We start from the raw sequence: 13886 nt of genomic DNA on the forward strand, positions 1-13886 counted from the left end.
ATCACAAAACCAAATCTGCAGCAACTTCAGATTTCTAAAAGTTTGTTTAAGGATGGCAAAGTGCCCACTCAAGTGTAAAATTATTAAAGAGTGGGCAGAAATAAGGAAGAAATAGGTAAAAATATAAATGTTAAAAAAATATTTTATCTTACTTAATAACACTTTCGGAAAGTTATTTGTAAGATATTGAGGTACACACTGACTCTCCGGTGCTTAATCTAAACCAACTAATCTGAAGTAATGTTCTACAGATATTTTACACTTGCATAATTCAGACATTCCATATGGACCTACATGCACCACAGGTACCTGGGGGAAGCTCTCAAAAGGCAGCCTGACAGACAATCCAGATGGCATCAACCAGATTGCTTTCCCCTTTCCCATTTATTCCTATAGCCACGCTGCAAACTTTCCCTGATGAAACCAAGATAGGACTTACAATCTGATCTGAGCTTCTACATTAACATCCAATTAAAACCCAAGGTCTTATACACCTGCTTATAATTAAAACTCCAGTGTGTCTTTGGCATGACAGCACTAAAGCAAAATCTGCTGAGACCTCTTTGCCAGCAAGCCCAACCTGCCTTAAATGTGACATAACACCAGCTGAAGTGCTGCCCAGCTGTCCAAGACTCCTGGCAGCAGCCACGGGCTCCAACACCAGCCCCAAGCAGAGCCTGCTGCAAGGCACTTCTGGCTGGAGAAGCAGATCCAACTCCTGGTACAGCAGGCTGGCAAATTCTCCTTCACATGAACCTCCCCTGTACCAAACACCTCACACTGAGCAATACAGCATCCTCCAGAATACTGTGGCTGCCATGTATATTAAACTGCACAGGGTGTAGCATTGGAGGAGCAAAATGACCAAAGAGGACACACACCTGGTGGCAGCAGCTGATCAGCTCTGAGACACAGGACATGGGGATTCTCTACATTTAGAAGCAATCTCTCCACATGCTTCAGCCTCCCCAAGATGATTCGGGCAAGCTGCAGTGTTCCACAGCCACAGGCTGACAAAGCCTTCAGCTTGCAATATGACCATCCACAGCAACACCAAGTAAAAAGGGACAAGATTTACAGCTGCACCCTCCTCTGATTTCTGTTGTTGTCCCTAAACCATCCATCACAAGATCTGTCCTGTCCCAGTCCTAATCAGGGGAAGTAGCAGCACACTATAGGGTACATCTTGGTGTCCCTTTCCCAAAAGGCTTCACATGAAGGCCCTTCTCAAGGCTGCCTGTGTGTCTAGAGAATGTACATGACATGCCAGACTGCAGCAGTGATTGACTGCTTGAGACAGTAAGGAGGAAATCTTATCTCCACCAAGCCCCAGGCAATGCAGGGCTCAGGGGTTATATTTCACAGCGCAGATATCCAACTTTGACAGCAGAACTGTCACCAGAAGTGGGTCATCAGTTGCAGGTATCAGAGGTATCACACTCCCTTTCTTTCCTGAGTTATCCCTCTCACAAACTGTCCAAGGCAGCCTTGGACATTTCCCCCTTCCCGAGACAGCTGCTTGGTTTCTGCCACCAGTGGGTTCTATTTGCTCAGTCAGGAAGGCAACAGGCAAAGGAGCAGATAAAATGAGCAGAGCTGACAGGTAATACCACAAACACCTCTATCAGCCCAGTCAGGTACACTGGCAATGCAGGAATCTCCTGGTGGTTTGTGGTCAGACATTCCCCGAGGCCCAGCAGAATTGCCAATATCACTTCCTGTCTGAACACCCCCATGCAGGGACTTCAAAGGACATTTGCAGGCTCTGTCCATCACCAGTGACAAGATGGTGGTGATTATCAGGAAAAGGAAGTGTCAGCAAAGCAGGATCCTAACAACCCAGCTGAGAGTCACTGCTTTTCCTAGGACTGACAAGGTACAAAGGCAGTATTCATGAGGAAAGCCACAGCAAAGTGGTGAATTGAAGACTGTTGTGAAGGTTTTTTAACAAAACAAACAACATGGGCACCTTCTCAAGTTGAGTTCCTCTGCTGTCTTGCAAGAATTACATTGGAAAAGATGACTTTTTCAGCTGCTATTTATTACTAGAAGATTTCCTTCCCCAGCTCCTGCACCAATACAGATATATTTTGTGCAGTCATGCAATAAAAACCTGATTGCTTTATGGCCTGAGAACAACCAACCACACATTCCTCCTTCAAAGTCTTCTCTTACATTCCTAGTGAGGGAAATTCACTACTGAGAATCTCACAACAAAATCTACCTAAGGAGGCAGCAGTGGGCAGATCAACAACACCAACAACCTTTTTCCTCCTTTTCCCCTGACAGACACCTTGGGTGCCTTGGGGATTGAAGTACCCAGTAAAGACAAGAGCAGCAGCCCACTGCCATCATCTATAAAAAAGATAATTCTCTCTACCATTTGCTGCTGGGTGCCAAAGATGGACCTTTGAAATCTGAACCAGTAATATCCTTAAGCATTACCTGGAATGAAGTAAGCTTGCAATCCAGAGAAGTTTTTGGAAGCTACTAAATTTGGTAGCTACCCAAAGGGTTTTAAATGTCCCATTCCTAGAAGATAACATGGAAAACTAATCAGATTATTAAAGTATCTTTCTGCATTTCATCTGTGCTTTAACTTGGGTTGTTCTACACGTTATTCTCTATCATTTGCATTTTGTGTGCAGGTTTCTTTCCTGAATGTGCTTTAATTTAAATCGAGTAGATGCATTTAAATCAAAACAGGCAGACACAGAAATATGGTGGACATTACTAAAGACATAGCTCACTGCATTTTTTTTCTTTTTTACCATCAGCCACAGAAAGCTTTATTCCAAGCCTGATCACACTTTCAGTTACAAAACACGTGGCAAAAAATAACAGTTAACAACGCAAGATCTGCCATATTTCTACTTGCCTCTATTCTTATACTGGATTTTCCACATTAAGGGATGGAGAATAAACCTCTCTCATTTTTAACATAATGAATATACCTAAGGGTAGCAAATAAAGGTTTTTATTGTTTTTAATTTCATTTCACAAATGTTTTACTTTCCCCAAGCCGCCATTTGTTAGTGCAACAAACCGCACAGTGCTAGTTGCTGAGGTATACATGGTTAAACTAATTTCACCTTCAACCCAAATCGCTGTGTTTTCTCCCACCCTTTTTTTTTTTTAAGTAATGAAAGCCATATAGTCACTATTTCACATTTCTAAAAATAATTCCACTCTAGACTAAAGAATGGTTTTCTTCTAGGTGTTAATAATGACAGGCTGTAAAAAGCAACAGCCTTATCTTTTATCACCCATAGAACTCCTGCTGTTCTTTTTTTTTTTTTTTTAAGATATTTTGTGCAAAATTAAGTTCTGTGTAGGTCTGTACCATAATTTGGAAAAAAACTGTGTATAAAATGTACTTAATTTTTAAAAACAATCCCAACGTCAAACAACAGAGAAAGGAGAAACAGATCAGAGGCAGCTGAAGTTTTCACATGAGAAACTAAATATAGTATGTTCTTAAAGCTCCAGTAATACATTCTTCCAAAAACCAGAATGCACTTTGGTCATTATTAAACATTAGTACAGAGGCAAATAAAATACAAAATGCTTGTTTGTGTTGCTTTATATATAAAAATATTTTTATACCACATAAGTTTAAGACTCAATACTTCAAATCTTTCAAGATTCTGAACATTAGCAAACATAGGGCAATATCCAGACTCTCGTTAACAATTACTTGTAACTTTTCAGTATGAAACCAGTATTTTAGAAACATAAAATATAAGAATACTTGTGCCTCGTGGTATTAGTCCTCCCAGAAAAATTTGCAGAAGGAAAGTTTGTTACAAGTCACTTAATTTCACAGGGATGGACACATTATTTTTGTCACGCTGAAGAACCACGAGTCAATATGACTGGTCCTTGTGGGAGGCAGAGGGAGAGGTGTTAGAAACCCCAGCAGAAAGCACATGGAATGACACCTGCTAGGGAGGAATGGGAGTTATTTCAAGACACAAACCTGCCAAATACGTGGCTTTGCAGCTCTGCTGCTCACCAGAGCAACTTGTTCTTTGTGTTTAATTGTTCTTAAACTTCAATGTGGTATGAATGGCATATACTATAGTGTACAAGAGGAGAGCATCTATCTATCTTTTGCTCAGTCATTCAAAGCATTCCTTTCACCAGTAAATAATTTGCTTGTTTAAATACTCAACTTCAACATATAATACATACTGCTCCATAGTTCACCATAATATATCCCAATTAATATACATTTATATGTATAAAGTTTCTCATTAAAAGTAACAATAAAAAGTGCACATGCACAGTCAGAGCTGCACAGAACAGCCCAGTATTTCAAATAAATACAATATTTAATTTTTATCAAAATATCATACAGCATGGTAACCATTTACAATTATTGCTCTAATAAATGTGTTATCAAAGAACACTTGTTGACTTCTTATATGATACCTTTTTAATATCCCAGGATATTTAAACTGCAGCCTATATGACTTTAGATCCTGGAATTACTCAAAATATTAGAAATTTTTTTCTAATAGTATTATAAAACCTTTTTGCTACCTGTCATACTGTATTGTCAGTACTTTATTTTTTGAGTATGTCTCACTTTTCCATTGCAACCAAGCATCTGTTGACACTGTCCTCATAAATGACTGGTGCAAATGAAATATTCGAAACGATTCCACCACACTATCAAAAATCAAATGACTTCCATATAGTGTTACTGGTAACTAAAAATGTTCAGCATTGGCTTAGCTTTAACAACCAATAGAGCAATTTAGTGTGGTCGTACTTCAGGATTTCAAACTCTCAGACACACAGTTTTTGACCCTTCCTAAATTTGACCCTTTCCAGAACAAAGCAAGTAATTTGAAAACAAAACATAAATGTCAATTAAAACAAACATAAACCAGTGAGAAGATGAAATAAATACAAAGATTGCACAAGACAGATGTAAACACTTCCGTTTTCCAAATTACTTCCTTGAAGAGGTTGTAGCTTCTGAAATACAGATTCAGTGGCTGCTGTGAGGCAGTTTTGTCCATCAATGACCTTTTCTGTAACACTGTGTTATTTCATCTTCTTTCTATACTGTCAAGATTTGATCTTCCAGAGCTGGAAAAATTAAGAGCAGTACATCAACTTATTTCTCAAATTGTTTGTTTACCAGAACTGCAATACCATGTTTCTTCTGCATTTGCTACATCTTCTAATGACACACAGAATACATTTTACATCCATTTATGTCTAACAAGAAAAAGATAGCAGATGTAAGCAAACTTAATGGCCAATAAAAGGCTTTGTGACAACTACAAGCTTGTGCCTCAAAACCTGAATCTTGAAATAGTTTCCAGAGTTTGCAGTTCAGGGTGGGCCTGAGAGAAGGATCTAAGGGGACAGTCCTACAGCAATGACAAACCAACACGGTAGGATTGGTCACAGCAATACCATTCCTACTGCAATACTTCACTGCAGTGAAGGATAGCCTGCTCTGTCTGCCTCCCCTAAAGAGCTACAGACTCAACAGTGAGGAATAAGGAGAGAAATCAAATCTAGGATATGAAGAAAAGTTAAGGAAGGTCTTGTATTTATGTGTACAAATGTCTCCATATTTATATCTAAGAATTCTTAGATAATTAATTAAGTGTCCTAAATGAAATTACAAAGCCACAAAATGAAAAAAAAAAGTTTTAAGGGCTGCTCTGACAAATACCCCATTATTCTTTTGATATAGATTTAATTTAATAATTTTGTAACAGTTTTCAAACAATAAATCTCCTAGTTAGCCTGGTTAAGAATTAACTATGCTTCAATGTGTGTTCCATCTATGGTGAAAAAAAGGATGCTTCTCACGTATTTACCTTTAGATTAAATCCAAGCAAGTCACTGATGACACCAGAAACAGCTGACAGGATGACAACCTGGGTGATGTTGTAAAGCAGAGGATTCATTGTAAGCCCATATAACCTAAAGGGACTGTCCAGTTCCTAATAAGGCAAAACAACAGCATCATTAATAACCAAAAATGACACAAAGGGGGTTTTGTTCACATATGTATTGAGCAATATTACTTTAGGAACTCTTCAAGTCCCAGTGGAGCAAAACATTCTCCTATTATTCTGCATATCAAACACAATGTGCAGGAAAATATCCACCACAGTAACTGACTGTTTATTGCTGCTGGCTGAAGAGCTAGGTGACACCATCTCCAAATTCCTTACAGTTTTTCAGAAATCACCTTCAGTGTTAAAAGAACTGACAGGCAGCAGAACCACAAAAAATAAGAAAAGAAAGATTTTTTCATGACAGAAGACTACCTCAGAACTATGAAAATTAACAAAAATATCTTTCCTATTGCAATTTCCTTCTTTTTCCATTAATTTTGAAACTGACAACTGATCGATATAGCCAGAAAAGGATGATAAAGGAAAAAAAATCCTAACAATCATTAGACTGCCAACACTTTACTTTTTCTTAATTGAAAGGAACAAAACACTAATCTGTAATTAATCTGTAACAAAACCTGAACAAAGTTATTTCACTGATTTTCAATTATTGGTGTGTGAATATAGTCACCCAAACTCTTCTGGTCTAGAAATATGTCAAATACAGGAAATAAAAAGGAGTTTTAAAATATAAGAGTGGATTATATAAAGTCTACCAACCATCACTGCTTCGATCATTTATATTTTCTAGCTTTAAATTCATCTTCATCCTTCTCCTGCATTACATCCTGGGCCTTGAAAATGCCCTTATAAACCCTTTCTTAAAAATGAAGAATTTCAAAGGTATGATTCTTCTTTCAAAAATATGAAATAACAATGAACAACCTTTTCATTTAGATGTAATGTTGTATAAAACTCTGCTGCAAATACAAAAGATACAAAAGACATGATTCTGAGAAGGACAGCAGAGAAATTCTGTAAGGAAAAAGGTTTTAGATTCTGGATTCATCTTACCAATTTTGTGAGAAAGAAAACAGTAAGAATATTCAACAGAATCTAGTCTTTATAGAAGTTTAAAGACCAAAACCACCCAAAATCAAATTAAAAAAACCCTAAGCCCATTTAGCTACTGGACATGAAGTACGTAATTGCAGAAATCACTAACTATCAAGAATTTATTTAAAGCTCATAGTAGGTGGCTTGAAAATCTCACTTTTTGGTATCTTCTCACAGCAACTAAATGATGGCCTGGGTCTGGGATTTGTGCCACAAAAGCTAAGTTCCCCATTGGAAAAGGCTGTGACTTTTAGCAACAGGAAAACATGAAAGCTTTTTTTTGAAACACCGAGAAGAGCATGAAAACAATGGAAGCAATTTAGACCAAGACTTGATCAGCATCCAACCTACCCACATTCTCACAAACACTTCAGCTCATGATGAGCTCATGAGAGCTCATCCTTAACCTACTGGGCTTTGTCTGTTTTTGTCCAGTCCCTCCTTGAACTAGATAACCCTTCTGTATCCACAGTGTATCTTGACCACCTGATGCACTGAGAATACTTCCTTTGATTTGCTCCACAACCAGGTTCTGAAAGCCTTGCAGTCCCTTATTCTTATACCAGGAGACAGTCCCTGATTTAGTCAGGCTCTCCTTATTGCTGCAGCTCAACTCTCAAGCAGTTGCTTTGTCAGCTCCGAGTCCTTGCTGACTCCATCAGTCCTTTCATGGAAAGTGCTCCGTATCTTTTTAAAGAGGAGGGGACCAACACACACCTTGTTCAAGGTGTGCTGCTGGGAGGAATTACTCATCTAACTACAAGAAATACTCTGATGTCAGCTACTGACTGGCTAAATTTAACAGATTTTAACTGCACTTTATGGGCTGCTCCCTGGCACATGGGAATCAACAGCCTACGGGACCCAAATTCAGTGCGTGGTAGAATGAGGTCACGAGGTCTTAAATCATCACTGGATTGACACTCAGACAATAAAATTTGATCATTTCCCAAGCATTCATCATCCTGACCACCCTAACGTACTTTCTACACAGCTAAAGAATAAAACTTCCTGGATGTAATAATAATTTGCAATCCAGAATGATGGCAACATAACAGACAGCAGTGCATGAACAAGCAGCATCCCTGTGAAGAGGTACAGGGCAAATTTAAACCAAAGCACACCCTACTGCCTGCAGAAGTCACACAAGTGACTCTTTAACCAATCTATTCTACTTCCTTTTTACAATTTGGGAATACCATTTTAATTCTTACCTTCAATAACTTAGTAGCAAGTTTTAAAACATTGTTCACTAGTGTCAGTTCCTCCTTCTTATTAGGCTTTTTCTCCATTTTCAAGTACAAGTTTATCTGATTTAAAACAAAAACACAAGTATCACCACCTACTCAGAACTTAAAGGAATTAATTTTGAACTATTTAATATTTCAACAATGTGATTGCTCAGCAGCCATATGACAAAACTGCAAAGAATTTCTGCAAGCAAGCAAGCTTTTTGTTTCTTTTTTAATATTCAAGAACAAGTACTGGCTCAGCACCACAGGAAAAAACAATGCTAATTTATGATCTAACAAATTAATTACATTTCACACTATTATAGCACCAAGTTTAAAGTTTAATTGGATCTACAAATTAGGCACAAAAAACTAACATAGGTAGGGCTTGGATAATTGTTTTTCCTCATTCAAGGGTTGCCTGTGGTTTGACAATTCACCCCCAGAAGGTTTTTATACTAGTGGGCAGACCTTACAAGACTTAACATCCTCAAAAGTTATTGAACAGAATGGAATGCTAAACCATAACTCTGCTAAAGTGCAATTTCTTTTCAAAGATTCTAGTGTAATTTAGTACTTCATGAGCACCTTGAGAGCAGAAAAATCAATCTTTCCAGTGCCTTGAAATATTTGAAAAATTATTAAATCCTTCATTGCTGTAGGAGAACAGTATATTGAACATTTCAATACTTCTGTGAAGTAGACTTTTTTTAGGTCATTATTTCTGAGAAAGTTAAGAGTTCAAACTAGCTCTCTTTTGTCCTTTTAGCAATTTTGAAACATCAGCTTTCGTTCTCAATCTATCTTTGATATCCTGGATTGGACAAAGGCTAGGTATTTTTTTCCTTTCTATTGCATAACAAAAGCAAATCAAGGCAAAAAATGTCTTGAAAAAGCCACTAACTTTTTATTTTAGGATGACAACCTGCAAAATAAAAAATGAACAATTTAGCAATGTGCTGAAGAAGTCCTTCAGATGACACTTACCTGACTATGCTATGATATATTTCACCACCTCGTTGTACGGTGGTTTTTGAAATAAGGGCCATAGACATCTAAAACAAGTAATTGATTATCAGATCTCCCTAAAAAGACCACTGTAAGCTTCTTACACAGGTTAAAAACCAAAATCTATGCCAAATATATTTCAAGGTATATTAAGCTCCTGAACCATTATTATTGCAGTATACATTAAAATTATGCTTGCAGAGCCAAAGAGATTCCAATTTTTAAAGATAAAACTATTGATTTCAACAATGCAAGATAATAAGCAGGACTAAACAAAAAATAAGGGCTCTAATTAGCAATTCTGAAAACCTTAAGAAGATTCAAAGATATCTTTTAAGAGCTATTATGATTTCTTTTATTTCCATAACAAACTTGCCATCAGGAGGAATGTGTCTGCATAGTCATCTACCACACCTACTTTGAGATTGAAAACTGGCAAAATGACAACTATGGTCTGACCACACATTCTATTTTGCTCACAGATTTACAAGACCAATTAAAAACTCTTTCATAAGGACCTGAAAAATTACAACCAAACAGCATAAAATCAAAAAAATCCCTTTTAGTTTCCCATCATGACTTCTAATAATGGAATTCATAGGCTGAATATAAAGCACAAAGAAGTGCCTGGAACTTTGCTGGCAAAAGTAGAATTTTCAATTTCATCTTATCTATGGAGCATTTAAACTGCATCTGGGAGTGGAGACTCATTTGTTCTTTTTTGTTATTGTTGTTGTACCTCCCTGATTGTCTTCAGCTTTGTTCTCTTCTCAGTAAGCCTAATAACTGCAGTGTGCCATTTTCCAGGACACTGGATCAGATGTGCTTTTTTAGATAAGTGAGTGTCAGCCAATTTTTTGGGCTTGACCTTTCTTGAAAAGCCAAAATGTTAAGACTTCCATGAGTCTGTCTCAAGAACACTAATTATGCTGTAGACCAAGCTCAAGCAAATGAAACCAGTCTAAAATGAGTCCTACCCAGGGTGAAGTGTATCCTTTTCGTTTTCTGAGAAACAATTGTGAATTCTATTTTGGTTTTCATTTCATAAAGCTCTCAGGCATTTTTGAGGAAAAAGACTTGTAAAGGATAAGCTGCACTCAATGCAAAAGTGTCTGATGACATAGCACTTCTTTAAGTTCTGAGGACATACAAGAAGTGTTTCTTTCAATATCCATGCTAGATTAAAATGCTCTAACATTGACTCCCAGGAAGAGCATAGTATAGAAATCAATGAAAGCAAAATTAAGGCTTGACAATCTCTCTCCCCTTGCTCTTTGAATTTTTTTCCAATCCTTATCCCAAACACTTCCCTCCATTTTCATTCCACAAACAGCAGACAAAACTCAGTGGGACATTCAGCTCTAAGCATCAACAGAACAATGGAAAACTCTCCAGGCTCAGGAACTCAAGAGTTTTCAGACTGGTGCAAAATATCTCATTGAGGACAAGGGAGAGGGGCAGTCAGGCTTCTCAGTGTCCAACCTTATCTTTAGTAAAGGCAGAATGAGTCATTTATATCATCTGTCACAGGCCTCATATCCTGACTTTGGGACACACAGTGTGGAAGATTTTATTTTCCTACTTTAACACATTTCCTGTAGGAAACCTGTGAAGGTTTCTGGAACAACCTATTTACCTTGCCCTGAAAGGGTTGTTTTGTACCAGTGCGAAACTTCAGAAGAAAGAGATTTCTTTCTAACCTAACACTAACTGAACACGCTTAGCTTGGAAAACTATCAGCTGTGCCAGGCAGAGCAGAGAGGGAAGTTTGAAGTACAAACACCAAACAGAACATTCCTGAGAAGAAACATACATAGACCCAAAGACAAGCTTGAAAACTGACTAAAAAAGGAGATTTCCAAGGAGTCTAGATGAAGCTATATGTAATCTATGCAACCTAGCAGTCCTAAGCTATTGGACTGGAAACAGCAACTCACTTCACAGAGGGTTAAGTCTGTCTTCAGATCTTTTACTCACCCATCCAACACTGAGATTCCAGGATATTCTTCATATTTAAAAACTATTTTTTATGTTTGCGTTCTGTTAGATGTTAATTATATCAAAGGAGATGGTACCTCTAAGCCCACTCGCTTAAACAGAAGTTGGGATAAAGTCAAACATTTACCTCGGAAATTGAACTTTGTGTTGCAAAGTTGCTTCATTTCCCCATAATTAAATCCCTAATCCAAACTATTTTAATAAATCTACAAGGCCTGAGATCTACCAGATGAATGAGTTGTTTAGGTATAAAAATATAGGTCTATACAAATTCTCACCTGCTCAGTAAGTAATATTGAGGTATTGCTGTACTTTTTACTTGTTTCAGATCCAAGAGTAACAAATCTTAAGAGAAAAACAGTTAGAGAAATGCACCAAATTACGAGTTCCCAGTTGTAGTGACAACCAAGGAAAATCTCATGCATGTGAAGTAGCTGAAAAAAAAAAGATAAAAGAAATCAAAATTTAATTTTAAATAATAATTACAATACAAGAAAATAGTAACATATCTCCACAACTTTAAGAAACATATCCCAGTAATAAATATATGGGAGGTTTTTAGGCCTATAAAATTTGACTTATAATTTTAAACCAACATTGTATCAGATATGAGGTCTGAGAAAAGATAAAGAAAAAAATACATTCTAAGACAATTTTTAACTCCTCTTCAGACTTGCAAAGGCACTACGTGGGATTAAAAAAATGCACCCTCACATGTACTAAGTTTCATGTAAATTACATTATAATAAAATACTTATAGATAGCTAGCAAGCAAACACAATAAAGGTAGCTGGAAATTGTAAAGAAAACACAACCAGAAGCCATTCAGAAGATCCTCTACATTTTGAAACAGAAGTTCAAAGACAATTCTTAAGCAACAGAAATCTTCTTTAAACATAGATTTGCTTAGTAAAAGATTTTCCACTAGAGGGCAGGCAAATATAGCCAACAAGCCTGTTTCTCACAAAAAGCATCAACCAAGGTCAGTATCAACTGTCTTTGCAGAAGTGTATTTTGATGCAAAATGAAGAAAAAAATAGCTCCAAAAACCACAATGAAAAATGAAGGAGGACACAGATTTAAAATATAACAGTGATATTACAGAATATCCTGAGCTGGCAGGGATACACAAGGATCACTGATCGAGCCAACTTCTGGTCCTGCACAGGACACCCCCAAGAATCACCTTGTCCCAGGTGCAGAATCCACCACTTGCCCTCATTAGACTCCACACCCATGGTGATAGCCTAGCCCTCTAATTTACTGCAACAGAACTTTCTTTTGCTATTACAGAAAAATATTCTAAAGTAGATGAAATGACGATACAAAATGGAGCTCTACCCCAAAAAGCTCTAACAGCTATTACTGGCTTTTCACTGGGGTCTTTTAACTTACTAGACATCACCATGTACAAGGCACTCAAAACTGTTTTAAAAACTATTTAAGTCATGGCTGTTTCTCTACAAGTACAGTTTCCTCACCTGTGCACAACAGATAAACACAACTGAGATAGTCAGTAGGAAGGCAGATGAAACTATCACATCCACTGAGCGCTGAGGACCTCGACGCTGAAAATAGAGAATATGCACATGTGAGCAAATCCCCACCCAAGAGCACTGGTATCCAGCACAACTAGTTACAATCACACTGTTCTCCACTGGTTATTTCTCAGTTGAGTCAGTTCCCTACACACCTGCCTCTGAACACTTTTTTCTTAGCCACGTTATTTATACAAATGTTCTCAGTGGCACAGGAAAAGGTGGAATATACAAGTGTGGCTGCAAGGAAAGAAAGGAAGACATTCCACAACAGTGCTACCATATGCAGAAATTTAAAACACCCCAACTACATTCTATTATCCAAGTGATGTTATCCTCCTTTCATCCCACCAGCACCACACCAAATTTTGTTTGCTTATAGCTCCCGTTTTCCACCCTCTCCATCCTCCACACCATAATTCCTTCATGTTTTCACTGATCTTCTTCTGCTTGGAAAAACTAGTGATAGGAGATTTCAGGGATCAGAATGTCTTACAGATAATACTTGGGCATAATTTCTAGCTTCAGCTGGCACCCATACCCTCACAGCACAAATACACAAGAACTGTCTTGCTTTATAAATTCCTTGTGTTAATGACACCAACTGATGAGACTCTTAAAATAAGATACTGTCAGTATTAGACTACATGTGGTCACTTTTCACCCAATATACTCACACAACTTTTCAGCTGGCATTACTAGGACAAGACTCCAACTCTGAACACGCTCAGGCTTTAAATCAAGGTGAAAACCACACATTAACTTTCTCAAAATCTGTCTGCCTGCAGGCACTGGTGGCCCAGAGTCACAAAAATGAAGCATATATGGGACATATGAACCAATGGTAAGTGTACAGGAGGAAATAGCCTACAACACCAACCTTCTATCAGCAGCATGGGAGATATTTTATGTTATAACATAAACAAGATGTTTAAAATTTATTGTGTTAAAATCTTATTAGAGCAAAAATATACATTATATTACCTTTAGATAGGACCTGAGAGAAAGCCACATTTTTATATTCTGCACTTTCTTTAAGCGAAAGTGAGGTACCTCTGATTTTCTTGCCCTTCTGGCAGATGTTAGATGACCAAAAAGTTTAGCAAAAAGCAGCCTCTGCAGAG

General features: G+C 37.5%; 1 protein-coding gene across 8 annotated transcripts in view; it reads right to left on the minus strand.

Moving 5' to 3' along the window:
- Nucleotides 1–2754: 2754 nt before the first annotated feature.
- The window catches only part of PHTF2 (putative homeodomain transcription factor 2), a 62622-nt gene continuing 51490 nt past the window's right edge, over nucleotides 2755–13886 (minus strand). For all 8 annotated transcript variants that reach the window (XM_038153945.1, XM_038153938.1, XM_038153944.1 and 5 more), the window contains 6 exons: nucleotides 13747–13878; nucleotides 12706–12792; nucleotides 11503–11658; nucleotides 8201–8296; nucleotides 5847–5972; nucleotides 2755–5100 (listed from right to left, as the gene is read on the minus strand). In XM_038153945.1, coding sequence (XP_038009873.1) covers nucleotides 5080–5100; nucleotides 5847–5972; nucleotides 8201–8296; nucleotides 11503–11658; nucleotides 12706–12792; nucleotides 13747–13878 — 618 coding nt within the window. In that variant the 3' untranslated portion in view covers nucleotides 2755–5079. The remainder of the gene's footprint in view (nucleotides 5101–5846; nucleotides 5973–8200; nucleotides 8297–11502; nucleotides 11659–12705; nucleotides 12793–13746; nucleotides 13879–13886) is intronic.

The sequence above is a fragment of the Motacilla alba genome, chromosome 1A (genome assembly GCF_015832195.1).
Source record: "Motacilla alba alba isolate MOTALB_02 chromosome 1A, Motacilla_alba_V1.0_pri, whole genome shotgun sequence".
In the NCBI taxonomy this organism is placed as follows: Eukaryota; Metazoa; Chordata; class Aves; order Passeriformes; family Motacillidae; genus Motacilla; species Motacilla alba.